Source organism: Rhinolophus sinicus, linkage group LG06 (genome assembly GCF_036562045.2).
Source record: "Rhinolophus sinicus isolate RSC01 linkage group LG06, ASM3656204v1, whole genome shotgun sequence".
Taxonomy (NCBI): domain Eukaryota; kingdom Metazoa; phylum Chordata; class Mammalia; order Chiroptera; family Rhinolophidae; genus Rhinolophus; species Rhinolophus sinicus.
In genome coordinates, this window is record NC_133756.1 from 88,206,740 (window position 1) to 88,234,371 (window position 27,632).

At 47.0% G+C, this 27,632-nt stretch overlaps 1 protein-coding gene across 1 annotated transcript; it reads right to left on the reverse strand.

Moving 5' to 3' along the window:
* Positions 1-507: 507 nt before the first annotated feature.
* On the reverse strand, positions 508-26,961 carry LOC109436585 (uncharacterized). Its single transcript, XM_074335511.1, has 31 exons — positions 26,606-26,961; positions 26,147-26,364; positions 25,328-25,489; positions 24,948-25,130; positions 24,380-24,485; positions 24,011-24,106; positions 23,729-23,900; positions 23,456-23,618; positions 22,642-22,821; positions 21,576-21,750; positions 20,815-20,936; positions 20,126-20,251; positions 19,582-19,817; positions 19,322-19,443; positions 18,398-18,625; positions 17,748-18,083; positions 16,908-17,288; positions 15,641-15,811; positions 15,033-15,190; positions 13,469-13,609; positions 13,065-13,182; positions 12,634-12,818; positions 12,309-12,434; positions 11,984-12,176; positions 11,117-11,239; positions 8,971-9,122; positions 8,198-8,284; positions 6,457-6,603; positions 5,853-6,050; positions 2,245-2,367; positions 508-1,370 (listed from the first exon to the last, which is right to left on the reverse strand). The coding sequence occupies exons 1-31, from the start codon at positions 26,799-26,801 to the stop codon at positions 1,365-1,367; spliced, it is 5,130 nt and encodes a 1,709-aa protein (XP_074191612.1). The 5' UTR covers positions 26,802-26,961; the 3' UTR covers positions 508-1,364.
* Positions 26,962-27,632: the final 671 nt, after the last annotated feature.

Below are 27,632 nucleotides of genomic sequence, written 5' to 3' on the forward strand. Positions count from 1 at the left end.
CCTCTAGCAGCGAAGAAATGAGAACTGAAGGTCAGTGTAAGATGGGAGAAATGGAGGAATTAGGTGTAGTGAGTTGATTCTGAGCAGATCTTCCTTATGGCTTAATTTAAAACTCTTTGTTAAACCTTAATTGTAAAGTTTCTTGTCATGTTGTCTCACAGTGTTTTTAATTTTATTTTCCTTAAAGTAATTCACCACTACTATTTTGATTGGATTTAGAGTTAAATCCTCATTCATGTGTGAACATCTCTTAATTATGACAAAAGACCTGTAGGGCTAAAAAATGTTGACTATGAATTAGATACTGAATTCACTAATTAGTTATTCGTTATCTACCCACATAGTGTTTGTTTCAAGTTTTCTTTACTAGCCTGCCTTCCTTGCATTGCTCGAGAGACTCAACAACAATTGTTTTATTTATTTATTTATTTATTTATTTATTTATTTATTTATTTTACCAACAGATTAAATTTTATTTGTTTATAGGTAACTCATTTACAGGCTCCCTCCACTATTTGGAAGTAGAGTGTTCCTACTAAACCTTTCATGAGCCAAAGTGGCATAAAACAAAGAAGCAGTTACCATTAATTTACATGGAAAAATTTTTGAGCATTCCCAGACCCCAGGATAACCTACCAAATCATACCAACAATTGTTTTATATATAAATCCCCTTTGCTACTCATCTTGGAGCACAATAAGGAGAATTATTCATGTAAGATGCAACCTGAATTGCTGGCATTGGGTTTGTAATTTGAGCAGGCTTTTGATTTGGTGTGTGTATTTGAAAAAAAATTTTTCCACTTACATTTTTTCATGTGAGGGTTGTATCTTTCTTAATCAGCACTCAAATCCTGGAACTTCATTTTAGATGACTGCTTATCTCGTTGAGGGATTCTAAACAGGGCCTCCCAAGTGAATTTTGTGTATTCCACATGGACTATATTTTATGTACTCTCATTCCAGATCACCAAATATTGTGAAAATATATCTAACTACTTTATATGACTTGGTAACAGACAATTTTAGATAAGTTAGTCAGCCTGACAAATAATAATAAATAGAAATTTTACATCTCTAGAAAGAGGTTCAGTCAATGTCTTTAAACAATGAATATTTTAATAAGTTACGTGGTCTAATGATCTTTTAGTCACAGTGAAAATGTCAGCATGTTCTTTATCTTCTATGTCAAATATTAACCCTTGTTATGTTATATATCTACCAAAGATTATAATAAATACTTGTGTGATTTACACATGAATGTTGTAGGTATTTTTAAAAATTCTCTTAGCTTCATCAGATGTTGTACTGACATATTTAATACCATTTAATCATGCAGGCTGAAATGAGATCACCATTTTCTTTCTAGAGCTAAAATAAAAGAAAAAAAATTATATGTAGTTATTTTTATAAATAGGTAATGCACAAAATGAGAAAAATAGTATCAGAATAAAGAATTCCTACCAATCAATTAAATAGGCAATCCAATGGAAAATGGACAAAATACTTGAATACGCACTTCTCAAGAGAGGATATTCAAATGGTATATAAATATATGAAAGGTGCTCAGTTTCACTGGCCATCAAGGAAGTACAAATTAAAACCACACACCCAGAAGAATGTATAAAATAAAAAAGATGAAAAATATTAAGTGCAGGTAAAGATGAAGAGCAACCAGAATTCTTAATCCACTGCTGGTGGTAGTATGTGTTTATATATTCACTTTGGAAGTCTGGTTGTAGTATCTAATAAAGTTGAACATAGTCAATTATTTGTTGGTTTTTAAAGATATAACATTTTAAATACTTATGATTAAAAACAAACAACCTTTTATAAACTAGCAGTAGGCATCATTATGATTCAGTAGAAAAACCCCTGAATGAGAAGGCAGAGGACCCAAATTCTAATGACTTTTTGTCCTCTTTCAGCTGGGTAAACTGGAGCAAGTCTGAGTCTCAATTTCTGCTCTCTAGGATTAATACTTTACCTGCTTAAAGGCAGAGAGATAAAAACTCTGTGATCACTTGCGTCCTTTCTAACCCTTAGCTCTAAGATCCACCATTGTTGGTACTGGGAAAGCTAAATAAAAAGCTAATGATACAACTTATTTATGCCACCATTAATTTCTAATCATTTGTTCTGCTGACATGTTCAATTATAAATATGGCCTCAAACGCATAATAAAAAATTTCAAGGTGTGTAACAAAGTATAATCTTAATGCTGTAGATCCTAAGGGCCCCTCACCTTATCTTCACCTCCAAATTGATCTCTTGGTTTTCTTGGGATTTGTTGCTCTGCAGCGAGGATGCTTTTCAGGAAATGTTCCATATTGGTGAAGAGGAGAAGATCTTTGTTTTTCTTAATGTACTAGAGAGAGTGTGGAGTACAAAGTTAATACTCTTGCTCCCATTTCTTTTAAGTACTCTTGGATCTTCTTAGCCAGAGTGTAGACTGGAGAGTACTATATATTCGTATAATTCTGCTTTTAAAATAAAATGAGATCTCTTTATAGATGTTGTTGTCAGAGGACTCACATTCCAGCTCCATAACTATCTCTGTCTTGGGAAAATTGTTTTTAACACTTCTAAGCTTCAGTTTCCTCATCTATAAATTAGGAATAAAAGTAGTATCTACCCAATAAGTGCACGAGGAAGAGTAAATGAGATAATGCACGTAAGTCTCCTAGCAGAACATCTGGCATGTGGCAAGTGTGATATAAACGTTTGCTATTACCTTCCTTATAGTTAGCTCTAGTAGATTGGAATGTTGCAGTATTTAGCATCAAGGTGCATATAAATCTATTTATTCACTAACATAGTAGTGAATAAAAGCCTACATATCAAAAGCCTACTATGAGCCAGGTACATGGGTTATATCAGGAAACAAAACGAACATCTCTGCCCTCTTGGAGCTTACATTCTAGTAGGGGAAGAAAAGTAATAGCAAGCTTAAGTAAGTAAATTATGTAGTATGTTAGGAAGTGACATATTAAAAGGGAAAGTAGAACAGAGTAAGGAACAGCTGATGAGTAGGGGGTAAAGAGGGTTGCAAATTAAGATAGGCTAGTCAGGGTAGGCCTCATGGAGAAGGTGACACTTGAACAAAGACATGAAGGAGGTGAGGGAGGCAGGCATGCTCTAACTCCTTAGGTCAGGGTTTCTCAACCTCAGCACTATTGATATTTTTATGGATAATTTTTTGTTGTGGGGGCTACCCCATACATTGTAGGATGTTTGGCAGTATTCTGGGCCTCTATCCAGGATACCACTATTGACATCAACCTCCTTCCCTGAGTCTGGACAATCAAAAATGTCTCCAGACATTGTCAAATGTCCTGTGGGGGAAAATTGTTCCTGGTTAAGGATCTCTGCCTTAAAAGAAAGAGTGTTGTAGGAAGAGGGAACATATAGGAGGGGATTGTGCCTGGTATGTCTGAAGAACAGCAAGGAGGAAACTGTGGTTGGAGTTGAGTGAATGAGGGGAGGAGTAATAGGTGAGGGGGCGGTAGACAAGGGGACTGGGCTTCTTTGGCTTTACTCTAAGTGAAATAGGGAGCCACAGCAGGATTTTGAACCGATCTGATTTTCATTTTAAAAGGATCACTCCGACAGAAGAGAGGCAAGGTTGGACTCAGGGAGACCAGGTAGTAAGTGTTATAGTGAACCAGGCAAGAGATGACGGTGGCCCCGTGTACAGGGCTGGTAGCAGTGCAGGTGATGAGAAGTCAGATTCTGGATATACTCTGAAGATAGAGCAACAGGATTTCCTGATGGATTTGTTGTGGGGTATATGTAACACACACACACACACACACACACACACACACACACACACACATACACAGAGTTTTCAAGGAAGACTTTGGCCTGAAAAACTAGAAGAATAGAGTTGTCATCAATTGAGATGGGGAAGGTTTTGAGTGGAGCAGGTTTGCAAAAAACATTGGTTTGGAGCATGTTGATTTTGAGATACTTATTAGACAGAGGGAGATGAGTCGTGAGCAGCTGGATATATGTTGAGTTAGAGAGGTGAGCTAGGGCTGAAATAAAAATTTGAAAGTCACTGACATATAGATGGGATTTAAAGTTGAAGACTGGATGAAATCCCCAAGGGTAGTGAATATAGACATAGAAGAGAGAGGACAGGACTGAGTCCTGGCCATCCAACATTAAGAGGCCTGGGAGAAGAGGAGGGACCAGCACAGGACACTGAGAAAGAATAGCCAGAGAGGAAGGAGGAAAACGAGAGGAGACTGGTATCCTGGGAGCCAAGTAAAGAACGTGTATCGAGGAGAAAGTGATCAGATGTATCAAATGCTGTTGTTAGGAAACTGACCATTCTCTGTGATTTGTGAGAGCTAGTTTGTAACAGAATTCTGTGATCTGGATAACCAATATCACCATCTATAGCATCAACTACAAAATAAACCTCTAACTTAGTAACTTATGGAGATTTGATTACAGAGAGATATATATGGAACATTTGCTTAGGAGTCAGGAGATCTAGAATCCAGTCTCGGATCCACCATTACAAATAGCTTCATGACTTGGGGCAAATTGCTTAATCTCTCATTAAGTACAAAATATGACTAAAAATATGTTACCTGTTTTGCAGGATTGCTGGGTAGATCAAATGAGACAATATATGTAAAAGTGTTTGAAATTTTAAAAGTTTAATATAAATAATGAAAAGAAGGTATGTTCTTGTTTATAATTCAAGAATGAATTGACCTTTAATGGAGATTGACCTTCTTAAGATCATAGATTTAAATTTTATAGTTTTAATAGTTGGAAAGCTGAGATGATAATATTCTCATAAAAGTGCTTTAAAGGAACACAGTATTAAGAATGCCACTGTGAAGCTTGCACAGAAAACAGCACACTGTAAGTTCAGGTAAATAGGCTACCATTGGGGCATCTACATTTAGTCTCTAAGTAGCAGTGAGTTTTACATATGGAATTCTCACTTATTGATAATATGTTAGTGGGACATAAGTTAAGTAACTATGAAGACACATATTGCAATCCCCATGCATAATTCAAAGAGCTAGGTACCCACTGTCTGCCGTGTAGAATACAGAATTAAAAAGACACTGTTGCGACAGTCAGTTAGCTCAATTGGTTAGAGCACAATGCTGGTAACACCAGGGTTGCTGGTTCAATCCCCGCATGGGCCTGTGTGAGCTGCCCCCTATACAACTAGATTGAAACAACTACTTGACTTGGAGCTGATGGGTCCTGGAAAAACACACTTAAAATAAATAGAAGTTAAAAAAAAAAAAATGACACTGTCATATATGGTTTGAGAAGCAGGCTGAGTGTCAAGGCAGTGTACCACCTAGGAAACCCAGAAATATCTGAATAGGTCATACACTGAGGCATTTACTCTGTGAAGAAGTCAGTTTGTTTGTTTGTTTGTTTGTTTTTTATTATTAGAGAAGGGGAACAGGGCTTTACTGGGGAACAGTGTGTACTTCCAGAACTATTCCAAGTCAAGTTATTGTCCTTTCAATCTTAGTTGTGGAGGGCGCAGCTCAGCTCCAGGTCCAGTTGCCGTTGTTAGTTGCAGGGGGCGCAGCCCACCATCCCTTGCGGGAGTCGAGGAGTCAAACCGGCATCCTTGTGGTTGAGAGGATGCGCTCCAACCAACTGAGCCATCTGGCCACCCGGGAGCTGAGCGGCAGCTCATTGACTTCATTCTAGTTGCGGAGGGTGCAGCTCGCTGGCCCTTGTGGGAATCGAACCGGCAACCCTGTTCCCCAGAGCTCGCGCTCTAACCAACTGAGACACCCGTCTGCCCCAAGTAGTCAGTTTTAATCAAGACCATGTGCTACACATGTTAGAGTTAGTTACCTCTTCTGATGACTCTGGCTCCAAGTGAGACTCATGCTTCCTTTCAATGAGTTTAGAGAGAAGATCTCTTCCTCTTTCAGAGATGGGCTGCTCTTCCAGCAGAATAGCACTTATGCTTTGATCCAGCTTCCTGTCCCGGGAAATGGCTGAAATTTGCAGTGTGGTAGAGAATGCTTCCCTGAAATAGGCCTTCAACCCCTGGTCAAGGAAAAGGTATAGGGGAAAGATCAGTACCACTTCTAGGCAATTGCTATTAAAGCTTTAGAATTATAGTTGAAAGAAAAATGGGGCTTGAGATTTATCATTTTTACTTGTCCTCATCATGGGTTACTGTTGTCATTTACAATTATGGTGAGGCTTAGTGTTGACAATGAAAGAGCCACAGAAAGCTGTGATGCTGTTCTCATAGGAAGACCACTTCTCTCCAGAATTCTTACAGACTGGTTCATGTGTGATCAGGAAAGTCTTCCTGACCAGGCAGTAGGAACCAAAGGCCACCGATAGAACTTCAGTAGATTTGAAATGTTGCAAAGCTGATAGCCTTTATTATCCTGGGGAGTGGGGTCTTAGTCACAGAGAAAGAGAAGCATAAAGGCCTGTGCACCTTGTAAAATGACCTCTGAAAGGCGGGACTGGAGTCCTGATGGAAGTCCTCAGCAACGACGTGGGCCAGGCAGTGGATCAACAGCAGAACGAAGCTTCCCACCGATGCCAAACACTCTCTCTCAACGAACAGTGTGCTTTCAGCACTCTGGGTGGAGAAAATACCCAAACACAGAGATGGGATCCTCAGGGAACATTTCCACTGCCTTTCTTTTTCTAGTTTTACATAGTCTGAAATAACTTTTCAAATCATAAAATCAGAGACTCCCTGGGCTTAATGGAAATTTACTGAAGGAAAGATTCAGATGACGAAGGAAAAATTATTTTAGTTCAACTCTCTGAATAAATCATTTTCTCCACTGCCTCCCAATTTTTCTGCTTTTCTCATCTTCCAGAAAACAAACTATTGGAAATTCAGAGCAAAATTACTCATGTATCTGTTCTTTATCAATGTCCTCCAATTGCTATTTCCCTATGCAATGGTTCTCAAACTTGACTGTGAATAAGAGTCACACTTCAATGATTCCATTTTTGGGGCCCGTCCCAGAACTGCTGGTTCTGTGGGCTTTAGGTGAGGCCTCAGCATTTCCATTTTTACCACGCTCCCCAGGTGGTTGATGCGTGAGGTCCAAGGACCACAGTTTGAGAACCTTGTCTCAGAGGGTTCTCAGGCTCTCTTTGTCTTTCATGCCTTTATTGTAATCGATACTAAGTTCTCAAATTCGTGTTGTGGAATTGATTTGAAATAACTTTGTTCATTCTCTTAAGAGGCAGTAGTGTGGCATGAAAGAGACTTAGGTGGTTTGGAATCAGACAGTTCCGAGCTCTGTCCCTGGAATCACTGTGGGTGGCACCACCAACTAGTAGGTAAAACATGAGTTTGGTGCCAAATATACCTGGACTGAAGTTTCACCTTTTGCTGATACTGTGATTCTGGGTAAGTTACTTGGCCTCTCTGGGCCTCAACTTCCTAATTCATAAAATGGGGCTGGGCTGCTGTAAGTTGTAAATGAGATAATGCATGCAGCACATGGCCAAGTGTCTGACACACAGCACTCAGTGAATCCTGAGTTTGTTTTCCCATCAGTAAAATGAGATTAAATGCTTGCCTACTTCATAGATTGCTCTGATGATTAAGTGAAATAATGGCTGGCAAGTACCACAGATGAGTAATTTTTGGTCTCCTTAAACCCCCTAACAACCTCTAGTCAAGTATAAACCATTTTCTAGTCCTCTAACATTGATTAGCAGTTCCTCCTCTCACAATCAGTGTTTACCAATGTACTGGCATCAGTGTTTAAGGTCTGTATACACCGGCTTGGAGTTTCCACCAAATCACTGACAATCTACATATCTGAAGAACTACCAAGACAGCAACAATTTAGATCCATTTCTGTAGAAAGATGCTGATTGTGCAGGATTTCCTGAAGCTGGAACCATGACTCTTACGGGAAGCACCAGTCTGGAACCACTGGCTTTGGTAATAACGGAGATTCATTAATGTTCACAAAGCCATTATGATTCTCTGGGCACCAGCCAGGACATATTCATTTCACTGATTAGAGAAAGCTCTTATGTGGCGACATTTACTATGCCTTAGCTAAATGATTTATTACCAATGGGGACTAAAACATGTCAGGACTTGAGAGAGAAAAGTGTTTTATAACTTTTTTTTCCTTCTGTCTATCTTTACTAGACCCTAGAATTATATAACCCCACATCTAGAGCTGAATTTGCAGTACCTGATAGAAGAAGGAACCTTGGAAGGCATTGTCAGGGACTTCCATAGCAGGGAGATGAGAAGCAATCTGCAGGGTGATTTCTGGAGCCTGAAATAATAAAAACCAAGCAGAAATGAAAGCAAAACACATACTTTTGCTAAAAAATTCTCATGCAGCTCAGCTACATAGCGCCACAAAATCAATGGGAAGTAAGTGCATTGGAACATCAATTTAAATTCTAACAGGGTAAGTAGATTTAGTATACACTATAGGAAAGTGGAAAGAGTATTCAACTATGTGTTTGATGTTTATGGTAACTACAAGAATGAATTTACTACTTTTCTAAATACAGGTAGGCTAGAGTGGCATCGGGGCTCTCGAACCATGATGCCTGGATTCTAACCTGGCTCTAACCTTCTGGCTGTGTTATCTTGAGTAGGTTTACTCAGCCATTCTGTATTTTCCCCCCTCAATTTTAAAATGAGCAAAACTAATAGTATCTATGTCACAGGGTTTTTGTGAAGATTAAATGAGTTAATTCATGCATATTATTACAACAATTTCTGGCATATACAAAGTGCTTAATTCATTCTATTTATTATTAATGTCATTTGAGAAATTAGACTTTAGATTGGTAAAATGATTCCCATCAGTCCCCTTAAAGGAGAGACTAGAAAGTTCCCTGCTTCAGGTGAAATCCTAAGGAATTTTCACCACCTCAAAACCGCCTTCCTGATCACCCTGACCTTTGTCCCAAGGATGACTGATCCACAGAGGCAAAAAACCAGCCTTACATGGAGCTGGAGGATGAGGAGGTGCAGGATGGAGAGGCCGTACTGGTAAACCACAAACTCCCTGGCAGAAAGGTCCGTGGACTGCACAGTTATCAGCTCTTCCTGCTGCATTATTTGAGGTTTAGGGACATCCTGCAAAGAGCTTTTGGGGGCTACAGAGATCAAGAAAAACCAGTAATGATTTCACTGACTTTTCTGTACAGTAATGACATATTAATAACAACACAATTCAGCTTAGGAGAAGGTGACCATCCATCCATCCATCCATCTTCCTTTGCTATATATGTGTATACACTGTGCCTCTTGTTCTCCTGCCCATCTTCATGGAAAAGCCATTGAGTCTCAGTTAATAGGAAGATGAGCCAGATGACAGAATGAGGGACCTGGAAAGATGGCAACAGATTTTCTTCTATTTCATAGGGCTGTTCAGAGCATTAAATGTATTCAGAACAGTGTCTGGTGCACAGTAGATACTCAGTAAATGTTAGCTGTATCAGCAGTGTTATTTTCCTACAAAACCGTCTCTAATGGGACTTGGCTCTTTAAACATTTTCTGTTGTCATTTTGTTCTTGAGAGGTCAATGACGAAATGCTTGGGTAGCATGATATAGGAAAGAATGATGAACTAACAGTCAGAAGACATGAGTTCTGGGTCAGGTTCTGTAAGACCCTGGGAAAGCCACTTACCTTTTTTGAGCATCAGTTCTCTCATTTACAAAAAAAATATATAAGTTAATTTTCCACTACCTTACAGAATTAGAGTTTGGGTTTCCAAGTGTACACAAAATTGTATATAAAATTGCTTTCAATATTATAAAGTCAACATAATTGTAAGATGAAGAAGGTTGAAATAGTGGTGGGAACTCTCAAAGGAGGACCCACCTCTCTGCCCATACTCTTCTAAGTTTCCCCCAAAGGGAGGCAGAATTAATACTAAGATTGGTCAAGTTCTGGGGTCAGCAAACTTTTTCTGTAAAGGGTCAGAAAGTAAATATTTTAGGCTTTCCCAGCCAAGAGCCAAAATTGGGGTTCAAATTTAGTGTTCCCTGTCATCATGGTAGAAGCGTGGTCTCATTCTCCTAAAAAATCTTCCCTTGTTTCTCTGATAGACAGTGACCTGTCTTTTTGGGAACTCACCAGAATATGGTGTGTGCATCTCCCTTTGGCACAGCCTTTATAATGTTGGATAATTTTTCATATGGGGACGCAGGCTGAGAGCACAGACTCTGGGGTAAGACTCCCTGGGATTGAATTCGAGCTGAACTCAATAGCAGTATGATTTTTGATCACTTACTTGACCTATTCAGAAACTTCACTTTCTTATCTACAAAATGAGTAAGTACCTACTTCACTGGGTTGTTGTAAAGATTAAATGAGCTAACATATCCAAAGATTTAGAAGAGCACATATTGTATGTACAGCACTCCAGAAAAGTATTATTCTTCTTTTGACATTTTCCCTCCAATCATTTACAAATGTAAAACCATTCTTAGCTTGTGGGCCATACAAAAACCGATAGCAAACTAGAGTTGGCCTGTGGGACACCGTTTGCTGACCTCTGGTTCAGTTCAAGGATGTTCACAGAACTATGCTTACTAGTGGCCTGCATCGTGGGCAACTGAAAGGAATGCACTCACTTTCTGTTAATCCTCCTCCACTTGGGAGGTGGGCAAGTTGAAACAGACCCTCAGGGCAAGCCAGGCACATTCTCTTTTGACTTCCAATTCCAAGGAGTGGTAATATGATCTGGGGTCCCTATTGGTGGGGGCAAGTTCTTGTCTCTCTTTGCCTCCTCTGTCTTTCTCCCCATGTGCCACATTTTTCCCCATTAACTCCTTGTGAGATGTGGCTGGTCAGTCTAGATTAAATTCCCAAGATTTGGATTCAGTGTTTAGTAGGATAATAGAGTGCCTTTAGGAATTTCCTTTTAGGAATTAGCCAAGTTATTATTACAGTGGGACTTCAATTTCTATTTGTTATTCTTTATATGGAAAAATTCCTTAGGAATCTTAGGGTCAGGGTGTGAAGAAAGGGATGCTTGGCCAGGCAGGATTCTGACCTTCCTAGTCCTTGGGGGCTACACTGTGGAATACCTTTAGTGTGCCATGATAATTCCAAACAGGGGCTACCAGGGTAAAACAGTTACCTGGTTTGTGATACACTTGTCCTTGCAGTTCAGCTCTCTCCTTGTAGACTTGGGACCAGATGTCTACCTCTTTTAGGGTGGAGAAGAGTGGTAAGGTCGACATGATGTCAACTTTATCTGCATCTGAACAAAGGGGAAGAAAATAGTTATTGAAGTAAGGGCATAGAACTGTGGTCAAAGTCAAAAAGAGCCAGACATAGCATCAGGTGTGACAGACAGTCTCTAAGATGCCCCACCCCCGATCCCCCCACGTGGATCCAAACCCCTGTGTAATCCCCTCCCCTTGAATGTGGGTTGGATCTAGTGATTTGCTTCTAATGACTAGAATATGGCAAAAGTGATGAGATCAGTATACAACAAGACTATGGTTTCCTTTTTTTTTTTCTTTGCCCTCTCTCCCTTGCTCTGAAGGAAGCCATCTGCCATGTTGTAAGCTACCCTATGAAGTCATGTGGCAAGGAATTGATGTCTCTGGCCACCAAAAGTGAGGACTTGAGGTCTGCCAATAGCTGCAAGTGTGCATTTGGGTTCCCCAGTCAAACCTTAAGATGACTGCCCTGGCCTGACGCCCTGATGTAGCCTACGTGAGACCCTGAGGTAGAGGCCCCCACTAAGCAGCACCCAGATTCCTGACCCATAGGAACTGTGAGGTAATAAATATTTGTTGTTTTAAGCCACAACATTTTGGAGTAATTTGTTATGCAGTAATGTATAACTAATATGGCAGGTTTCTCTATGTTCTTCTTCAAGAACACATGGCCACACTCTTATGGTGCCCGAAACCCTCATTAGAACTGGTATTAGAACTTATCAAAACATGACCAGAATTGGCAGCAGAAGGGAACGTTGGACCTGGATCAGCCTTACCTGTTTCTGGGCCCCAGTTCTCCAATCCTGGGCCATGGCCTTGAGCTCCCACTAGCACTGCAGTGAGGCTCTTCAGGAACGGGATTAATAGTGGGCAGGCAGCAGCCTGGTCCCTGAGAGAAGTGGTGACTGTTCCATAAAATCTGTTTCCAGGGTAATTCTCCAAACACACGGGGGTTCCTGAGGCAACAATCTAGGATGAAATAGAACCTAGTTCCGTGCTTGGTTCATACCTGTCCCACGTGGCTCCTTTGGGAGCTTCTCTCTGAAGCCCCCATGAGAGAATGACATACAGATCTCCTTGACCACGTCCAGAGGTCAATACCTGAGTGTGCAAGAGCTGGAGGCGGCTCAGCTCCCGTTGGTACTGCAACTGACCGAGGGCCCTATCCAGGAAGCTCTGTCTCTCCCTCACCACTGCCTGAAACTCATCAGAGAGATGCTGAACCACCTAGAACACAGGAAACATAATTCCCAAATTAAAATGGAGCTTCTTTCTCTTTCTTCCTGCTCCCTTCCTAGCTCATCCTCTGCTCCTTGGGTCCACCTATCCCTGAGTATTAATTACGTTGCCCCGAAGAGCCGCCTCTGATGACCTGGGAGGATGTGCTCATCCCTCATGGGTCTTCTTGTTGGCCTCCGAGCCTCACCTTCCTGGGACGGTTCCAGATCTGTGGGCTCTGATTCCTTTTCTTCTGTAGCCACAGCTCCTCCTCCTGGGCCTGTAGCCGGCCAGCTGCTTGTCTGAGCTTTTCTGCTGCATGTCCTAAACTCTGCAGGACTTTCCGCATGCCCAGTGCCACCTGTGCCTCCTGTTCCCACTCCTCTCGGTCTGCTGCAAGGAGCAGAGAAGAGGGTGACATGGTAGCGGCCACAATTGGGGTTAGGGAGGAGAAGAAAAGACCATGGTTTATTGGAGCCAGGGGAACCGGCCAGGTCAGAGCTGGGGCCTGGCTGGAAGCCTGGGAGATGAGCACATTCAGTGGGTAGGAGAGACTCCTCACTGGGCAGCTGTGGGTGGTGGCACAACTCCCAGAAGATTTCTGCTCTGGGGATCTGCGCCCAGGGGATGCTTTTGCACCTTGGGAGAGTAGGATCCGTTCTGGACCATTCTGCGCACTTAGGGCTCTGGCTCTCCTCTCGGTCTCCTGCAGGCAGCGGGACTCCAGGTTTGCACAGGCCTCTTCAACAGCCCTCAACTACACAGGACAGGAAGCACAGAGGAATGGGCCATGAGGGGAAGGCCAGAGCTCTGGGCTGGGCCACCTCATGTTGGCCCCTTCTCCCCCGCCTCCATCCTGCTGAGACACATAGGGAGACTGGAATCTAGGGCCTGGAGCTGGGGAATCTTGGGAGTTGTCTGCCCTGAGATGGGCTCCATTCAGGTAGTCGGGGAGAGGCAAGGGCTTCCCACTTCCAAGGGAAAGCTGTGAGTCTGGGCTGATAGGCGGGTGGGGGCTGTGAGGTGGTGCTTCTCGGCCTCACCTGCTGCCTGGCATCTTTGCCTGCAGTGGAGAGGAGCTCCCGGCTCAGGTTCCCCAGGTGCTCTGCTAGCCGCACCTCTTCCTGCTCCTGGTGCTGCCAGTACTGCTCCCGGGCTCTCAGCTCGCTCTCCAGGGTGTCCAGCTACCACATCCAGCTTGTTTAGGCTCATAAGCTATTTCTCCTCCCAGCCCCACATGGTCTGGCTGAAGATTCCAAAGCTCCTCAAGACATGGGTCTCTCCCACCCCTGGGTACCTATGACTAAGCTTGGTGAGGCAGTTGACTTGTTTGTAAAAGGAAAAATAATAGCCATTCACCTTCTTCAAGCTCCCAGTCCCTCCCTCCCTCCTTCTAACACCTGGACTGTCCAGAGTCACCTAGCCTTCTTCCCACCTTTTTTCTTGGGGGGCCAGGGGAGACGGCACATGGCAGTGGGAAGTCGTTCTCACCTGCTCATCTCTCCCCTTCATACTCATCTGTGAAACTGTGAGCTGGGCTAGAATTTAAATTTCTTGCCTTCTAACGAGAATCTTTTATAACATCTCCATCTTTGTTTTTGAAACTGTAACTAGCCTGAGAAGGTATGGGAGAACACTAAATCATTTTCATTTCATGGAGATATGCCAAGGGCTGAATTACTGCAATAGCCTCTTGACAGAGCTTTCTGCTTCAGGCTGGCCCTGTTCCCATCTATCCTCTGCACTGCTGCTGCCAGAGAGAACTTTCTAGAATGCTGATTATATATACACATACATAAGAATAAAAATGTCTGAGAGGTGTGCCAACCTGTTAATAAAAGCTGCATTTGGTGAGAGACTAGAGGAGAGTAGTGTCTGGATAGAAGTGCACGATGAGGGGTGCTGATGGCAGATGGAGTGAGGAATGGAATGGAGGGAGCTTTTGATGCTTCATTTACATAATTAAAATGTAATAGGATTATGAGTAATTTATTTCCTACTTGTACTGTTACATATTTTCCAAATTTAAAAGTCTTAAAAATATTCTTATCTGATCATACAACATACCTACTTAGAATCCTTCAGTGGCTCCTCATGGCTTTCACGATAAAAGTCACTTTTCTTGGCCTCAGCCAAACATACAAGGCTTTTCAAGATTCGTTTCCTGCCTTCCTCATTGGAATCTCCTGCTGCCTTTGCCCCTACACCTTCCTCATTCTCCTAGGACATCTGTGATCTCACATCTGCCACCTTGGCACTTGCTGGCCCCGAGGCCTTTTTCTGATGCTTCTTCAGGTTTCGGCTCAGGTGTTGCCTCTTTTGGAAAGCCTTCCTTGAACTCTCCTCCGTGTGGCCTAAATGGCCCTCGTCTGTGCTTGTAAACCACAGTGAGGAAAGGAACCCATGTCCAGCCAGTTCCCTGAACACAGCAGCCCTGTCTAGCTGCCTTTCCATTTCAACACCTAACACAGTGCCTAGAACATCCATTTACTTTTACTGCAGAACCAGCTCAATTCTCTTTTTCCTCTCTGGGGCACTCTGCTGGGTTCTCTATGTGGAGTTGCTGAGTGAATGAAGAAGTGAATAGAACAAACTTCTCTTACATACCAGCCCATGGCCTCTCACTCCCCGAGGCAGGGCCTCCAGCACCTGGACAATGGGCACCACCACTCTGGTAGATGGATCCGTTTGAGCACCAATGACAGGACCAGGTTCCCCAGTCAAGGGGTCTATGGCTTGAGCCCCAATTGAGATTGGGACAAGACCTGTGGGGTACCAAGCCCACCACTGGCTTTAGTAACCAGTGATGGGGGAAAGAAGGAAGGGCAGTCATGGGAAGAAAGAAACATGGCTGGAAAGGAGCTTAAAAAGCCCTCAGAACCCCTTTAACTCTTTGAGGGACTGCACTGGATTGGAGGACTTTCTGGTGGCCACAGATCCTGAGGGTGGGGGTGAGGGGTGAATTCCTGAAGCACTAGTCTTTGAAAGGACCAAATTTGATCAGTGGAGGTTAATGACTGGTGGTTTTGGGGTTCTGGAATATCTGAGCACCTTTATTTTGGGTCTCAGCAGCCCTAGTAGAAGCATCAGAATGACCCCATTCCTTGCCACATGAGTGAATGGACTGGGGGAACCCCTCTGAGATTTACAGGGTTTTCTCTCCCCGGGATAGGTCACATTCTTGGGGCTTTCAGAGGTCACAAGTTCCCTCCTACCTTTGCCGTTGGCATCTTCCATGGAACCTGCCAGGGGAGTGGCATCAGCAGCATTCCCATCAGTCTCCATGCCCAGGATGGGTACCATGAGCCCTGAGCCCTCAGGGTCTGGGATCTCCATCCCATACAGGACAGGGACCCACAGTTCTGTCCCAGGATAGCACATCATTCCTAACAGAAGGGGGCGAGGGAGCAGAGAGGAGGAGATGAGGGGTAAGTGCCACGCTGAAGGTCTGTCCAGGTTCAAAGGGCTACATCCCTGGCCAAAGACGCTCCCCGCAAAGATTTCATTTGTTTCCACTGGGGCCAAGCTTAGCAGTTTGAATTCAGAAGGGAAGAACTGAGTGACATCCGGACATTTGGGAAGCTGGAAACAATTTCTAGGCTACACTGAAGAGGGAGATGAGAAGAGGACAAACATTGATGAGTACCTACCATAACCAGAACCTGAGCTAAGAACTCCATATAAGTTATATTTTCTTTGTTCTCACAACTAAATCTCTGAAGTATGTACTATATCAATCCTCATTTTAAAGATGCCAAAACAGAGGCAGAGCGAGGTTTAGTAACTTGCCCAAGGTTAAAGATTTAATAGATGGTGAAGCAAGTCTTCAAACTCAAATCAGCTCTGACCCATACTCAGGTTCTTTTTTGTCAAACCATGGGCAGAAGGATGCTTCTAGAAAGATCAAGTGAGATAAGCTCTGGGAAGATTCTATTCCTACTTCCTGTTCCTGTCCTTCCTTGTATTAATGCTGGGGCAGGGGCACCTAGAGGATTTGGGTGGGCTCCTCTCCTGAGTTTGTTAACGGGAAGTTGAAGGCTGTTGCAGGAATAAAAGTGAGAAGAGCATCGAGGACTCAGACTCAGGAGTCTTGGGCATTAGGCCTGGCTGTGCTGCTAACTAGCTATGGGGACCCTGGCTGGGCAAGTTATATAATTCCCTGAAGTTAAGATTGTCAATGAGTATGGGTGTAGTAACACTTGTTATGGTGTTTGGGGAGCCTATAAAATAAGAGAATACATACTTTATAAACATAAAGTGTTAAGATCCAATGGAATTGTCAAGAGTTTAAAAGACCAGGAGGCAGCCAAGCATTGATGGATCAGGGCATGAAGTCATTGAATTCCTTCTCTTTCCTTGTACGGGTCATGGGTGTGCATGGCCAGTGGGGCTGCAGTCCTATCCCTGAGCTTACAGGCTGAGCATCACTGAAGCACCACTGGGCCTGCGATTTCAGGGCCTGAGAGTTAGGTCAACATGTACCTATCCTGCCACCGCTGGCCTCGATGCCGTGTGCTGCCTCCAGCTGTCGTTCTAGTCTCCGAGCCTGCTGTAGGATGTGGTGCAGACTCAAAGCCAGTGCGTGTCTCATGTCCCTGATGGCAGCCTCCAGAAGCCCCTGTACCCTTGATGCTGGACTCTGCTGGTACCGCTGGAGCACTGCAATCACTCGTCTCTGGGCCACAAGCACATTGGCGTCCAGCAGGGCCTGTGATCCTCCCATGTGGGGCAGTGTCCGGCCCTCCTGTCGGGAAGCACCCTGGAGGCGGACTGTCTTTCCACTCAGTGGCTCCACAAAGCTGTCACCAGGTAACATGAGGTTCCCTGAGGCATCTCGCAGCCCTCCTAGTGCCAGCACCTGACCTGAAATTGGGAACCCAAGAGGGTGAGGTGGAAAGGGGATGCAACAGAGATGCAGACAGGTAAGGCATAAGTGAGGACCAGGGCCAAGGGCAGAATGAGCCACAGAAGTGGGGGATTGGAAGTTGCAGGTTGGGGGAGAGTAAGGGGCGAAGGACAGGGCACTGTGGTGGCAGGAGGGGGAATGATACCCCTTCTTGGTTGAAAACATCCATTTACTTTTACTGCAGAACCAGCTCAATTCTCTTTTTCCTCTCTGGGGCACCCTGCTGGAGATGGGGAAAGGGTGAGGGGAGCTGGGAAGGAGAGGGAAGGTGGGGATAAGAGGCAGAGTGAGGATGGTAGGTGGAAAGACCAGCTGGGGTGAGGGTCTAGGAGACTGGGGGTGGGGTGGGGTGGTTGGGAAGCCAGGCCAGGCAGGGAGGAGAGGTTGAAGGACAGCACTGAGGGCTGCCAGGAGACCTGTGTTTTCGTCCAACCCGACTCCCAGGATTGGTGAGATGCCTCCTGTGACTGGATCCTCCATGGGACTCCCCAACTCTAGAGGAGCCAAGGTCTTGGTGAGGGGATTGCAGTATGTCCCCCCAAGAGTGAGCCACTGCCTTGTTTGGGGGTGCAGAGTCACAGCCAGCACAGGCACCTCGATGCCGGTAATGGGGTCAGTCATGAGAGCCCCCAGCTGTGATGTCCTTCTTGGCTGCAGGATGGGCAGGCGGGTGACTGCAGGGGACTCTGTGGCAGGACAGGTTGGGTAGGGCACATAGGGGAGGATGGCAGCTTCTGATGTTCGGACACCACCTGGGCGGAGACAGGGAGGCATAGATACCCGTGACACACCAGTCTCCCTCCCTAGCGCTGCAGAGCCAGAGCACAGTGTGGCTTCGGCACTTGCTGTCTTTCATCTAGCCGCTCCCTCTAACATGGCGCCCTCTGCAGCAAGAATGTTAAAGTGAGGACGTGGGGAGACAGCGGTTACTGATCTGCTGGTCACTAAGCCCCCTCACCCCATGCAAAGAGAGAGCCCTTCCTGCGCTGTGCCCCTGGGGATTCATTCCAGAGTGCCCCACTGAGCCCAGGGCTGGGCTGGGGCTACTTAGCGGTCAGGGTCTCACCAGGACTGAAGTCAGTGGTGGGCACCAGGGTGGCTCCCTGCAGATCGTATCCCAGATTTCCAGCCTCGGGCAGCACCCGCCCAGTGTCAGGGTGGACGAAGTAGCCATGGGGTATGGACCCTGCGTGGCCACTGGCTGGAAGCATTGCACAGTTGGGGCCAGGGACCATTAACTTGGTGATGGGATTCACACTGATGTCATCAGCGTCCCTTTCAGGGCCTGCTGAGGCTGCAGGAAAGCAAATGCCTGCTCAGCCCAGGGTCTGAGGACAACAAGGAAGGCAAGGGACTCCCTTGGCTGGTGACTGGCTGCTGAGCCACCATCCGGAAGCGCACCACAACACCCACAGTAGGTGCTTCCCGAGGGCAGGGGAGCTCATCTTTTGCTGAGTCCAGGTCAGGACTCCTCATTCAAAATGTGACACTTTGACATCGTTATGTTGCAGGCCGGCAGTAACTGGAAAAGCCTTGGGGGATGGTGGTGACAGCGCACGGGGTGATCAGATGGGACTAGGGGAATCCCAGAACTCAGCCTGCCCCACAGGCTTCCCAACGGGATCCTTCTCCCACTTTTCCTTTTCAGGCAAGCCCAGCGTTTTCCAAACTTGGCGGTTTGAATTCATCTGTCAGGTTTTTGCACTCAGGAAGTGCTACCTTATACATACAGTTATAATTTGAGGTGGTTTTGTTTCTTTCCTTCTCTGTTCTTCCCATTTTTGAAGCTCCTTCTTCTGTCACACAGACACTTGCCCAGAGCACTGCACAGGAAGCCCCTCCCCACCTTGGGGGTTTCCACTTTGTTTTGTCCTCCCTTCCTCCCCTGCAGAGTGTCTTGAGGGTGGAACTCTAGTTACTGCAAGGCCTGTCACCCTGAATGCAGGGCCAGGTTTCCTGGGGGCCCTGGCTGAGACCGAGAAGGGCTCACCTGGCCGCAGCAGCTCTGCCCCCGTGCCAGTGCCCAGGATGCCCCAGGCCTTCAGGCGGTGGCCCTCCTGCAGCAGGGCCCAGGACAGGTGGCCCAGCACAGCATCCAGCTGGGGGACTTCCCTGCAGGGGCATGGGGGCGCGCTCATCAGGGGGAGGGGCAATTAGGGATGGAAAAAGGACACATTGGTGTGGCCAGTTCCAGGACCCACCGAAGCCACCCTCATTCCTCCCCCAGTGCAGATCTCACTAAGTACACACCCTTTGGGGTTCTGCCCAGTCTGAGAGGACTTCTTGGGCCTGGAGCCTGTCTGTGCCTTCAGTAGCCGCTGAGCTGCCATTAGTGCTGAGCAGAAAGAGGCCCACTGGTCCTGCCTGGCATGGAGGTCTTGGCGAAGGAGCTTCAGCTGATAACTAAGGCAAGCTGCATACTCGCCTGCCAGGTGCTCCCTTTGCCTGGCCTCCTCCTCCGCAGCCCTGGCAGCTGCCTCAGCAGCCTGGGGGCAGAGAAAACCCTGCTGGCTTACCTGCAGGGGCTACAGCCAACCAGAGACAGCAGCCTTGGGGACTAGACACCCAGCTTCCCCTGGGAACTCCAGAGCATTCTGGGCAGGGATGGCAGCAGTGGCAAGGGGAGTGAGAAATCCCCAGGGGTGGGTGTGGGTGTGGGGCTAAAAACCCTGGGGCCTGGGAGATGGAATGGGTGGGAGACATGCTCAGAGGAGAGCATGGGCCTCAGTGAGGAGAGAGAATCACATTTGGGCACAAGGGCCAGATGGAAAGGTGTGAAAGAACACAGCCCAACCTGTTGCCGTTCCTTCTGGGGGCTCCCCAGAATCTGGTCAGTGGAGGCTGGGATGCCACGCTCAGCACCCCACAGCTGCCGGAGAGAATGGACTTCACTCCCAAGTTTGAGGCAGAGGAGTTTGAGCTGTGAGAGATGGTGTAGTACTCCGGTGAGCTTGGCTACTGGAGCCACCCAGCCTCTTTCACTGCTGTGATTACAGCGCCCCCTGCTGCTAGTTTGTGGAGGGATTCTCCAGGACAAAATGCTTGAGACATTTGGAAGGAATGGGGGTGGAGACCGGTTGAAGAAGGTGCTGGCAAGTATCAGTTCGCACATTCCGTCTGGGGAACCGCTGGCCTAGTTTACATACGTGGACTTCTAGTGTGTTCTTTTTGCTCCCAATATCTGTCACCTATTGCCTGAATTTACTCACCCAGTTGGGCTACTGAAGACCAGGAATGGGGATCTAAGAAGAAACTCTAGAGGTGGCCTTGGTAGATTCCTACTATTGATCTGAGGCCTTACATCTCATAAGCTCAGTCTTAAATGTAATCTGAAACCTTCTATCTTCCCTCTTGTATGCTCTCCTTTTTAATGATTCCTTACTGATAGACTGAGGATTTATTTATGCTCTATGTCCCATAACCGACTCTCCCAGAGGCGAATCTGTTTCCAGCTCCACTTGCTTGCCCAGCTTGTCCACTTACCTCTTCCTTGGTCTGGCTGAGTTTGGTCGTCACTGACAGAGACTGCCTGAGCAGGACCCCAAAGAAGGTTTCGGTGTCAAACCACTCCAGGTCCACCTGCTCCTCGGTCCCCCAGCTCCCACCTATGCAGGGACGGGAAGCAGGATTATCCTGCTGAAATACAAACATGAGCTTCCCTACAGATCCTCAATGGTCTAGACACAGTCTTGCTATTGAAAGTATGGTCCTTGGAAGAGCCGCCTCAGCTTTGCTGAAGAACTTGTTAGAAATGCAGAATTCTAGACCCCAACCCAGACCTACTGCAGCAGAAGATCCCTAGGTAATTTGTAATCTCACCGAAGTTTGAGAAGAACAAACGAATCCCAGGCTGCCATCTAAAGACCATGCTTTGAGTAGCAAGGGTAGACAGATGAAACACGTGGGCATGACGTGTAAGGCCTTCTGCAAGTTGCTCCTCTAGGTAGTACCGGTCATTCCCTGACTTGGTCACTTTGTACATGGTTATATCACTTCTCTTTTGGAAAGTTTGTACTTAGATGTCCCTGTCCCCCTCTACACTTTACACTCCTAGAACCTGACAGTATCTGGCATACAGTAGCCCCTCAATAAATATTTATTGAGCAAATGAATGAGCGAATGAAGAGGAATGGAACAATGAGTAATCTAGGAAGATGAACAAAGGAAGCAGAACAAAGGAAGCAGGAGCTGGCCAGCTGGACTTGTGAGCCCCTCTGGGATTCTAGCCCCAGTCTGTCACTCACCATGACCTCCCTCAATCCTGGGGGTATCAGAGTCTTGGTGTGATCGGCCTCTCCTCACTGATGTCATCCCAGTTCTTGGAGAAGTGTAGGTGTCCAGGTTGTATCCTTGCTGATGCTGCCTGAAGGTGGGGTAGGGAGCTGCTTTCCGAGCCCAGCTCAGGCTGTGACACTGAATCTACAGGGTACATAATAGGGTGATGTGAAGGAAAGGGGGAAGTGAGGGAGAAGCATCCTTTCTGAAGACTCTGAGAGGAGGAAGATCCCTGCTCAGCTATGGTTAGGGAGCACCTCATCTTCTCTTGTTTGGACCATTTTAACAGCCTAGGTCTTTGGGGCTTTCTCCTCCCTAATCATCTCCACCTTCCACCCTTTTGCTAGAGTAAGCATAAGTCTTGCTAGAGAAAAAAATGGAAGTTTCACTAGGGTTTCTCCCTTGCTCAAATTTCTTAATGGATCCCCACTGCCTAGAGAGTAAAGTCCAAACTTCTTAGCAGGGCCCATGAGACCATCCACAACTTGGTCTGTCTCCCAGTGGCAGCCCCATCTCTGTCCTTGCACCCTAAGCTGCAGTCTCAGGGGACCACGTTTGGTTCCCGGAGCAGGTGAATGCCGTGTCATGCCTCTGTGACTTGATCATAATACTCCCTTTCTTTTCCTCCCTCCTCTCCTCCCAACTGCCTTACCCTCCCACTGCCCAACTCACCAACCCCTTTGTTAGTACAGGGACTGCATTCTTATAGTCTCATATTTCAAGCCTCATTCAGGAATCACCTCTTCTGGAAAGTCTGACCCTCCAGGGAGAACAGTCAACTCCCTCCTTTGTGTAGCCAGGGCACTCTGGACATACTTTCACCATAGCTCTGCAACACTTGCTGACATTTATGTGTGTCCTTGTCTATATTCTCCCTACTAAATGTGGCCCACTGGAGGCCTGAGGCTGTACCTTTGTCACTTTGGCATCTTAGCAACTGTTATAATGCCTGCAGCAACAGAAGACTGGAAGACCCATTTACATGGGATTGGAGAGGCATAGTGGTTAAAATGTCACTAGTCCAGCTTTACTCACCAACAGAAGTAGGCAGAGACCCAGCAGCAGGACAATCTCCCCTAGGATTCCCGGCCAATCAGAACTCTTCGGGGGCCTGGGGATCCTGGCAATGCCAGTTTGGATGAGATACCTGGGAGTCGTGGAGGCGTAGGGCCCTTCCCCAAAGCACTGGCCCCCTGGCGGGAGGGTACGGACGTACTGGATGGAAAGAAGTCTGTTCAGCCTTTGTCCCACTGTCTGCCAGAGACTGGCAGGGGGAAAAAGTGGGAACCCAGGGCTGTCAATATTAACTGAATAGTCCAGATCTTTATGCAAACCTGAGGGGAGCAGAAGTTGGGTTTTCCCTGGAAAAGAATTCATGTCAGAGAACTACTTGTCTGCACGTTCCTGGGCTAAGTCAGCACACCCTCTTAGAAGTATGCTGAGAGGTTGAGATACTAAATCCTGCATTTGACCAAGACAGAGCATCATGTGCAAGTCACATGGCTAAAAGCCTGTGTAGAGGGGCTTGGGATATGTGCACTCAGGATGAAAGAGGGTGGGGATGGGGAAAGTGACGAGGGCTGTGAGAGACAAACACATGTTCTGATGTCTTTACATACACGTTGAATTTTCATCCTCACAGTCTTCCCCTCCTCACACATCACAGGCTCGGCGTTACAGAGCAACTTCTGGGCATCCCCACAATTATCTGTTAGACTGAAATCTGGGGTGGGGGTGGGGCATCCAGGGCACTCCAGATCCCTCTGGGATGGTTATGAGGTGGTATTTTTTAAAGAGAGGGGCGATACAGGGATAATGTCTTAAATGAAGCAAACCATCATAGACAAACCATCTTCCGATGCTGGTTGCTACTCAGACGGAAGACATAGACCCCAGGCTGCTGGAACTGATGCAGAAAGAGGAAGGGGCTTTGATCATGGAGGGGGGATTCCTCAGCCAGGGCCCGGAAGCGTCCCCAGTCAAACTCCCCCAGTGTGTTATAGAAGTGGCCCCTGGGGATAGAGAAAAGAGGGGGTGTACTTTCTTTTAGAGGTGGCTGTAGGCACAGGAGCATTTCCCCTCCAGAGCCTCGGTGGTAGGGCCATGTTCTCTGGACACTCACAGGTCATACTCAGGGTAATGCTCACGGGTCACCAGGAAGGCCAGTGTATCGTTGATTTGGAGGCAGACTGTGGGGTTTCGGATGCCTGGCTCTGGGGGTGACAGATCCCCAAGGTGTGTGGAGTTGAGGCTCAGTGACCAAGGAGAAGACAGGTGTCCTTCCCTTAACTTTCCTGGTCAAGATTGAGAACATGAGGGAGAGCAGCCACTCTTCAGATGGATTCATGCTGGGACTGGGAAGGGTAGAGGAGGTGTCAGCGGGGGGTGGGGGTGGGGTGCTCACCTGCATCCTGGCCTGGGAGCCTGGGCTCTCTGAGGGGCAGGCTGAGGGCAAGCAGCAGTTCACGACCCGGTCTGGTCAAGCCCAGAAAGCCAGTCTCTAGAACAAGACAGGGCTCTCCTGAACCTACAGGGCCCATGGAGAGAGTTTTCCTGGTACATGGACATAACTGCCGTTTTCCATCCCTGATTTGCATATGGAAGGATTCAACTTTCTGAAAAACTGAGGGGTCAGAATCCACATGTACTTCTTGGGGAGCCCTCAGCTTCTACTTGCAGGGGCAACGTTTACACCGGGCATGGACAAGTCTTGCCCACATGTGGTCCTGTGCCGTGGGCCTCCCTGGGCCCACCCTCTGTCCAGCTCTCTTACCGTCCATCCAGACCACATACAAAGGGACAGGCTTCTGCCTTTGGTCTAAGTTGCAGGGATGGCCCACAGAGCGTGGTGAGGAAGGCCTGTCCAGAAGGTAAAATTCCTGGGAACGGGGAGGTCCAGTGTTAGTTCTTCCCTTAAGACACTTTAACACACTGGCTGGCAGGGAGGTGAGGAGAGCACAGGGCTTCCTCGAGCCCTGTCTGAGTGTCCTATTGGAGGGAGGTGGTGGTGGGAAGAGGTTGAAGAGCTCCGTGGGGCAGAGGCAACCTGGAGTGATGACTCTGGGTATGTCTCTTGCTTACGTGGGAATATTTCCATAACAGTTCCCCTTCTTTAATGGACACAATGAGTTATTCAAGGAGTTTGATAGGATGAAATTAAATTAGCAATGGGCTATTTTTACGGTACCAGAGATTGTGCCAGTGACATGGGTTAGTGAGCAGGGCCTGAACCCGGTGCCCACGTGTGTCACATACACTCCCCCTTAGGAGGCAGAGGCCACAGGTCTCTGCTTTCAGCAATGGCCCAGCTCAGCATGGGGTTGGACCTTAGGACATTTTACCTGGCTCCCGGTGTCTTCAGCAATGGAAATCTGTGGGATGCCCTCAGAGCAGCTGAGCTGCAGGATATGTCTCTGTCTCTCTGCGCACGGGGGGCCACACATTCCACTTGAGTATTGTCCCCAGCACTGACAGAGCCCCAGGCCTGGGTCATAGCCACGGGCATCTCCTGGTGTGGCACATACCTGTACAAAGACTAACTTTTGGGGACTCCTCCCTGGGCGAGGCTCCCACCAGTTCTTTCCAGCTTCAGAGTGTAGCTGTTTCCATGTTTCCAGAGAAATGCTAGTGGAATGAGCCCAGAGGCTACGAGGTTGGGCATGTGAACGGTTGGGCAGACGGCCAGGAATGCAAGGGGTGCAATATATCAGCAGCCTCCTACCTCGTTGGCACAGTGGTCATTCCATTGGTCCTTGGTCAAACATAACCCCTCCTGGTTCCAGGTGGCCCCATCCTTGCAGCTTTGGTGTTCCCGCTGGACACAGCCCCTTGTCTCCCCAACATCTTGGTAGCCGGGGAGGCAGGGGCATAGCCCGTCACTAGGCTAGGGGTTGGGGAGGGAGGGAATACAGTTTCAGGCTGGCTGGTTAATATGTGGTTGTAGTCAACCACACACAATCCCTTGGCTGTGACTCTGCCTGCCATGGGCCAGAAAATAAGGGTGGGATTGGGGAAGTGAGGGCTCAAGCTCCTGGACCAGGCTGGACAGGAGTCAGATACGAGGGGAAGGTTCCTAGCACATGCTGGTTAGGATCCATTTTGGTCAAAAAGACTTGGGAATTTTAGGAAAGGAGGAATTCACAGGCGTATTTATTGGCTTATGGGAAAAGTCCAAGTTGGAAGGGGTTGGGCAGCGTGTGTTTTGAGAGTGGTCATGGTGGAGAATAATAAAGTCTGCCCTTTCCTCCTAGTAGGTTTGCCAGATTTAGTAAGTAAAAATAGAGGATACCCAGTTAAATTGAATTTCAGATAAATAATTTCTTTGTATAAGTACGTCCCATTCAATATTTGAGACATACTTATGCTGAAAACTCATCCATAATTTATCTGAAATTCAGGTTTAACTGGGCAACCTTACCCCCATGTCACTTGGAAACCTGAGCTAACCCCGGTCGGGTTACACCTGAGCTGAGTTTGACTAGAGACCATAACAGTCCTGGAAATGCCCCCTGTCCTTGGGTCCCACCGTCAGAGAACATACCTGGAAGACTTGGCCGGGCCCAGGGCAGATGCACGTGTCCTTGCCCTCTTCCGGCTGCGTGGCCACCGAGCCACAGGGATAACAGGCATCCTGGCCAGGCCAGGGGTTGAAGAATCCCCGAGGGCAGAGCTGGCAGGAGGGGGTGTTGTGAGGACTCACTCTGGAGAGGAAAGTTCCAGGGGGACAGGGAGCAGGTGGTAGACCAGGACAGAGTTTACCTGTGGAGTTACAAGTGCACAGTAATTAGGGCTAAGACTAAGCTCCCGGAAGCTGTGAGGCCCCAGGTGATTTCCCCAGGGGCCCTAGGTGGATCCCTGACTGTTCTTTTTCCTGATACAGGGCCTTCTGACCAGCCTGGGTATCTCCTAAAGCCAGCATCTCCCCTCAAAGATGTTTTTCTTTCCCCACTAGTCAACTTATCCCCAACTCCTTTGGAGCAAATTCAGTCCCAACCCCTACCCTGTGGACACCCTGTTTGCTCCAGCTCTTCTTCTGTACAGGGTGTCTTGTCCCCGCAGTCCCGAGGAGTCTTCCTGTTCAGGCACGTGGTGCTCTGGAAGGCAAAGCAGAGGAGAGCTACACAGCCCCATGTCCCGAAGGGGAAAATCCTCACCTTCTGAGCAGGGTTGAGAGTGGCAGGGAGAGAGGCAGACATGGAGGTGGGGGGAGGACAGTGTCCCAGAAAGACCTCTGGGGATGCAGATGGAGAGAGAGGAGCAGAAGGCAAAGACACAGCAACAGAGCAACACCAGGAGAGGATGAGATCAGGATGGGAGCAGCACAGAGAGAGCTGCGCCCAGGGATCTGTATGTAGACAGAAATGCCTGGAAAGGCCAGCCTCTGCCACTCACAGGAGCTTCAGGAAGCACTCACTGAATATTTTATGAAGATGAAATCTGAGATATGGATCTTCTGGGCAGCTTTGGCCCACACAACTTAAAAACTGTCACCTTCTTTTTCCTCTCTTCATATACCATTTTACTTGCTAGAGCAGCCGGGGTGTGTGTGTGTGTGTATGTGTGTGTGTGTGTGTGTGTGTGTGTGTGTGTGTGTGTGTGTAACTGGGCTCTGTGGGGGCAAGGGACATACCAACTCCCTCCTTTTGCAAGGCAAAGTCAGTCAACCTCATTTAAGCATGGTGTGTGCAAAATCCTGCAGGAAAGTTGCAAAGGGAATGAAACATATTCTACCTTTGGTGCACGTTCAGCCCAGAGAGCCACACGATGTCAACATTAGAAAGGACCTTAGAGATCATTTTAGTTCTGTCCTCCCAATTTATAGATGAGAAGACTGAGGCCAGAAAAATGGAAAGTTTTAACAAATTCACACAACCAGTCAAGCGCTCTTAAAGTATATGCACACATGAAATACCTGGAAATGTAAACCAGCCAGTGAGCCCTTGGAATATGCCCGTGATGCAATGGATAAAGCATGCAGCAGGTTGTGGAGAGAAAGGATGAAGTCCCGGCCTTGTTGTTGATTATCT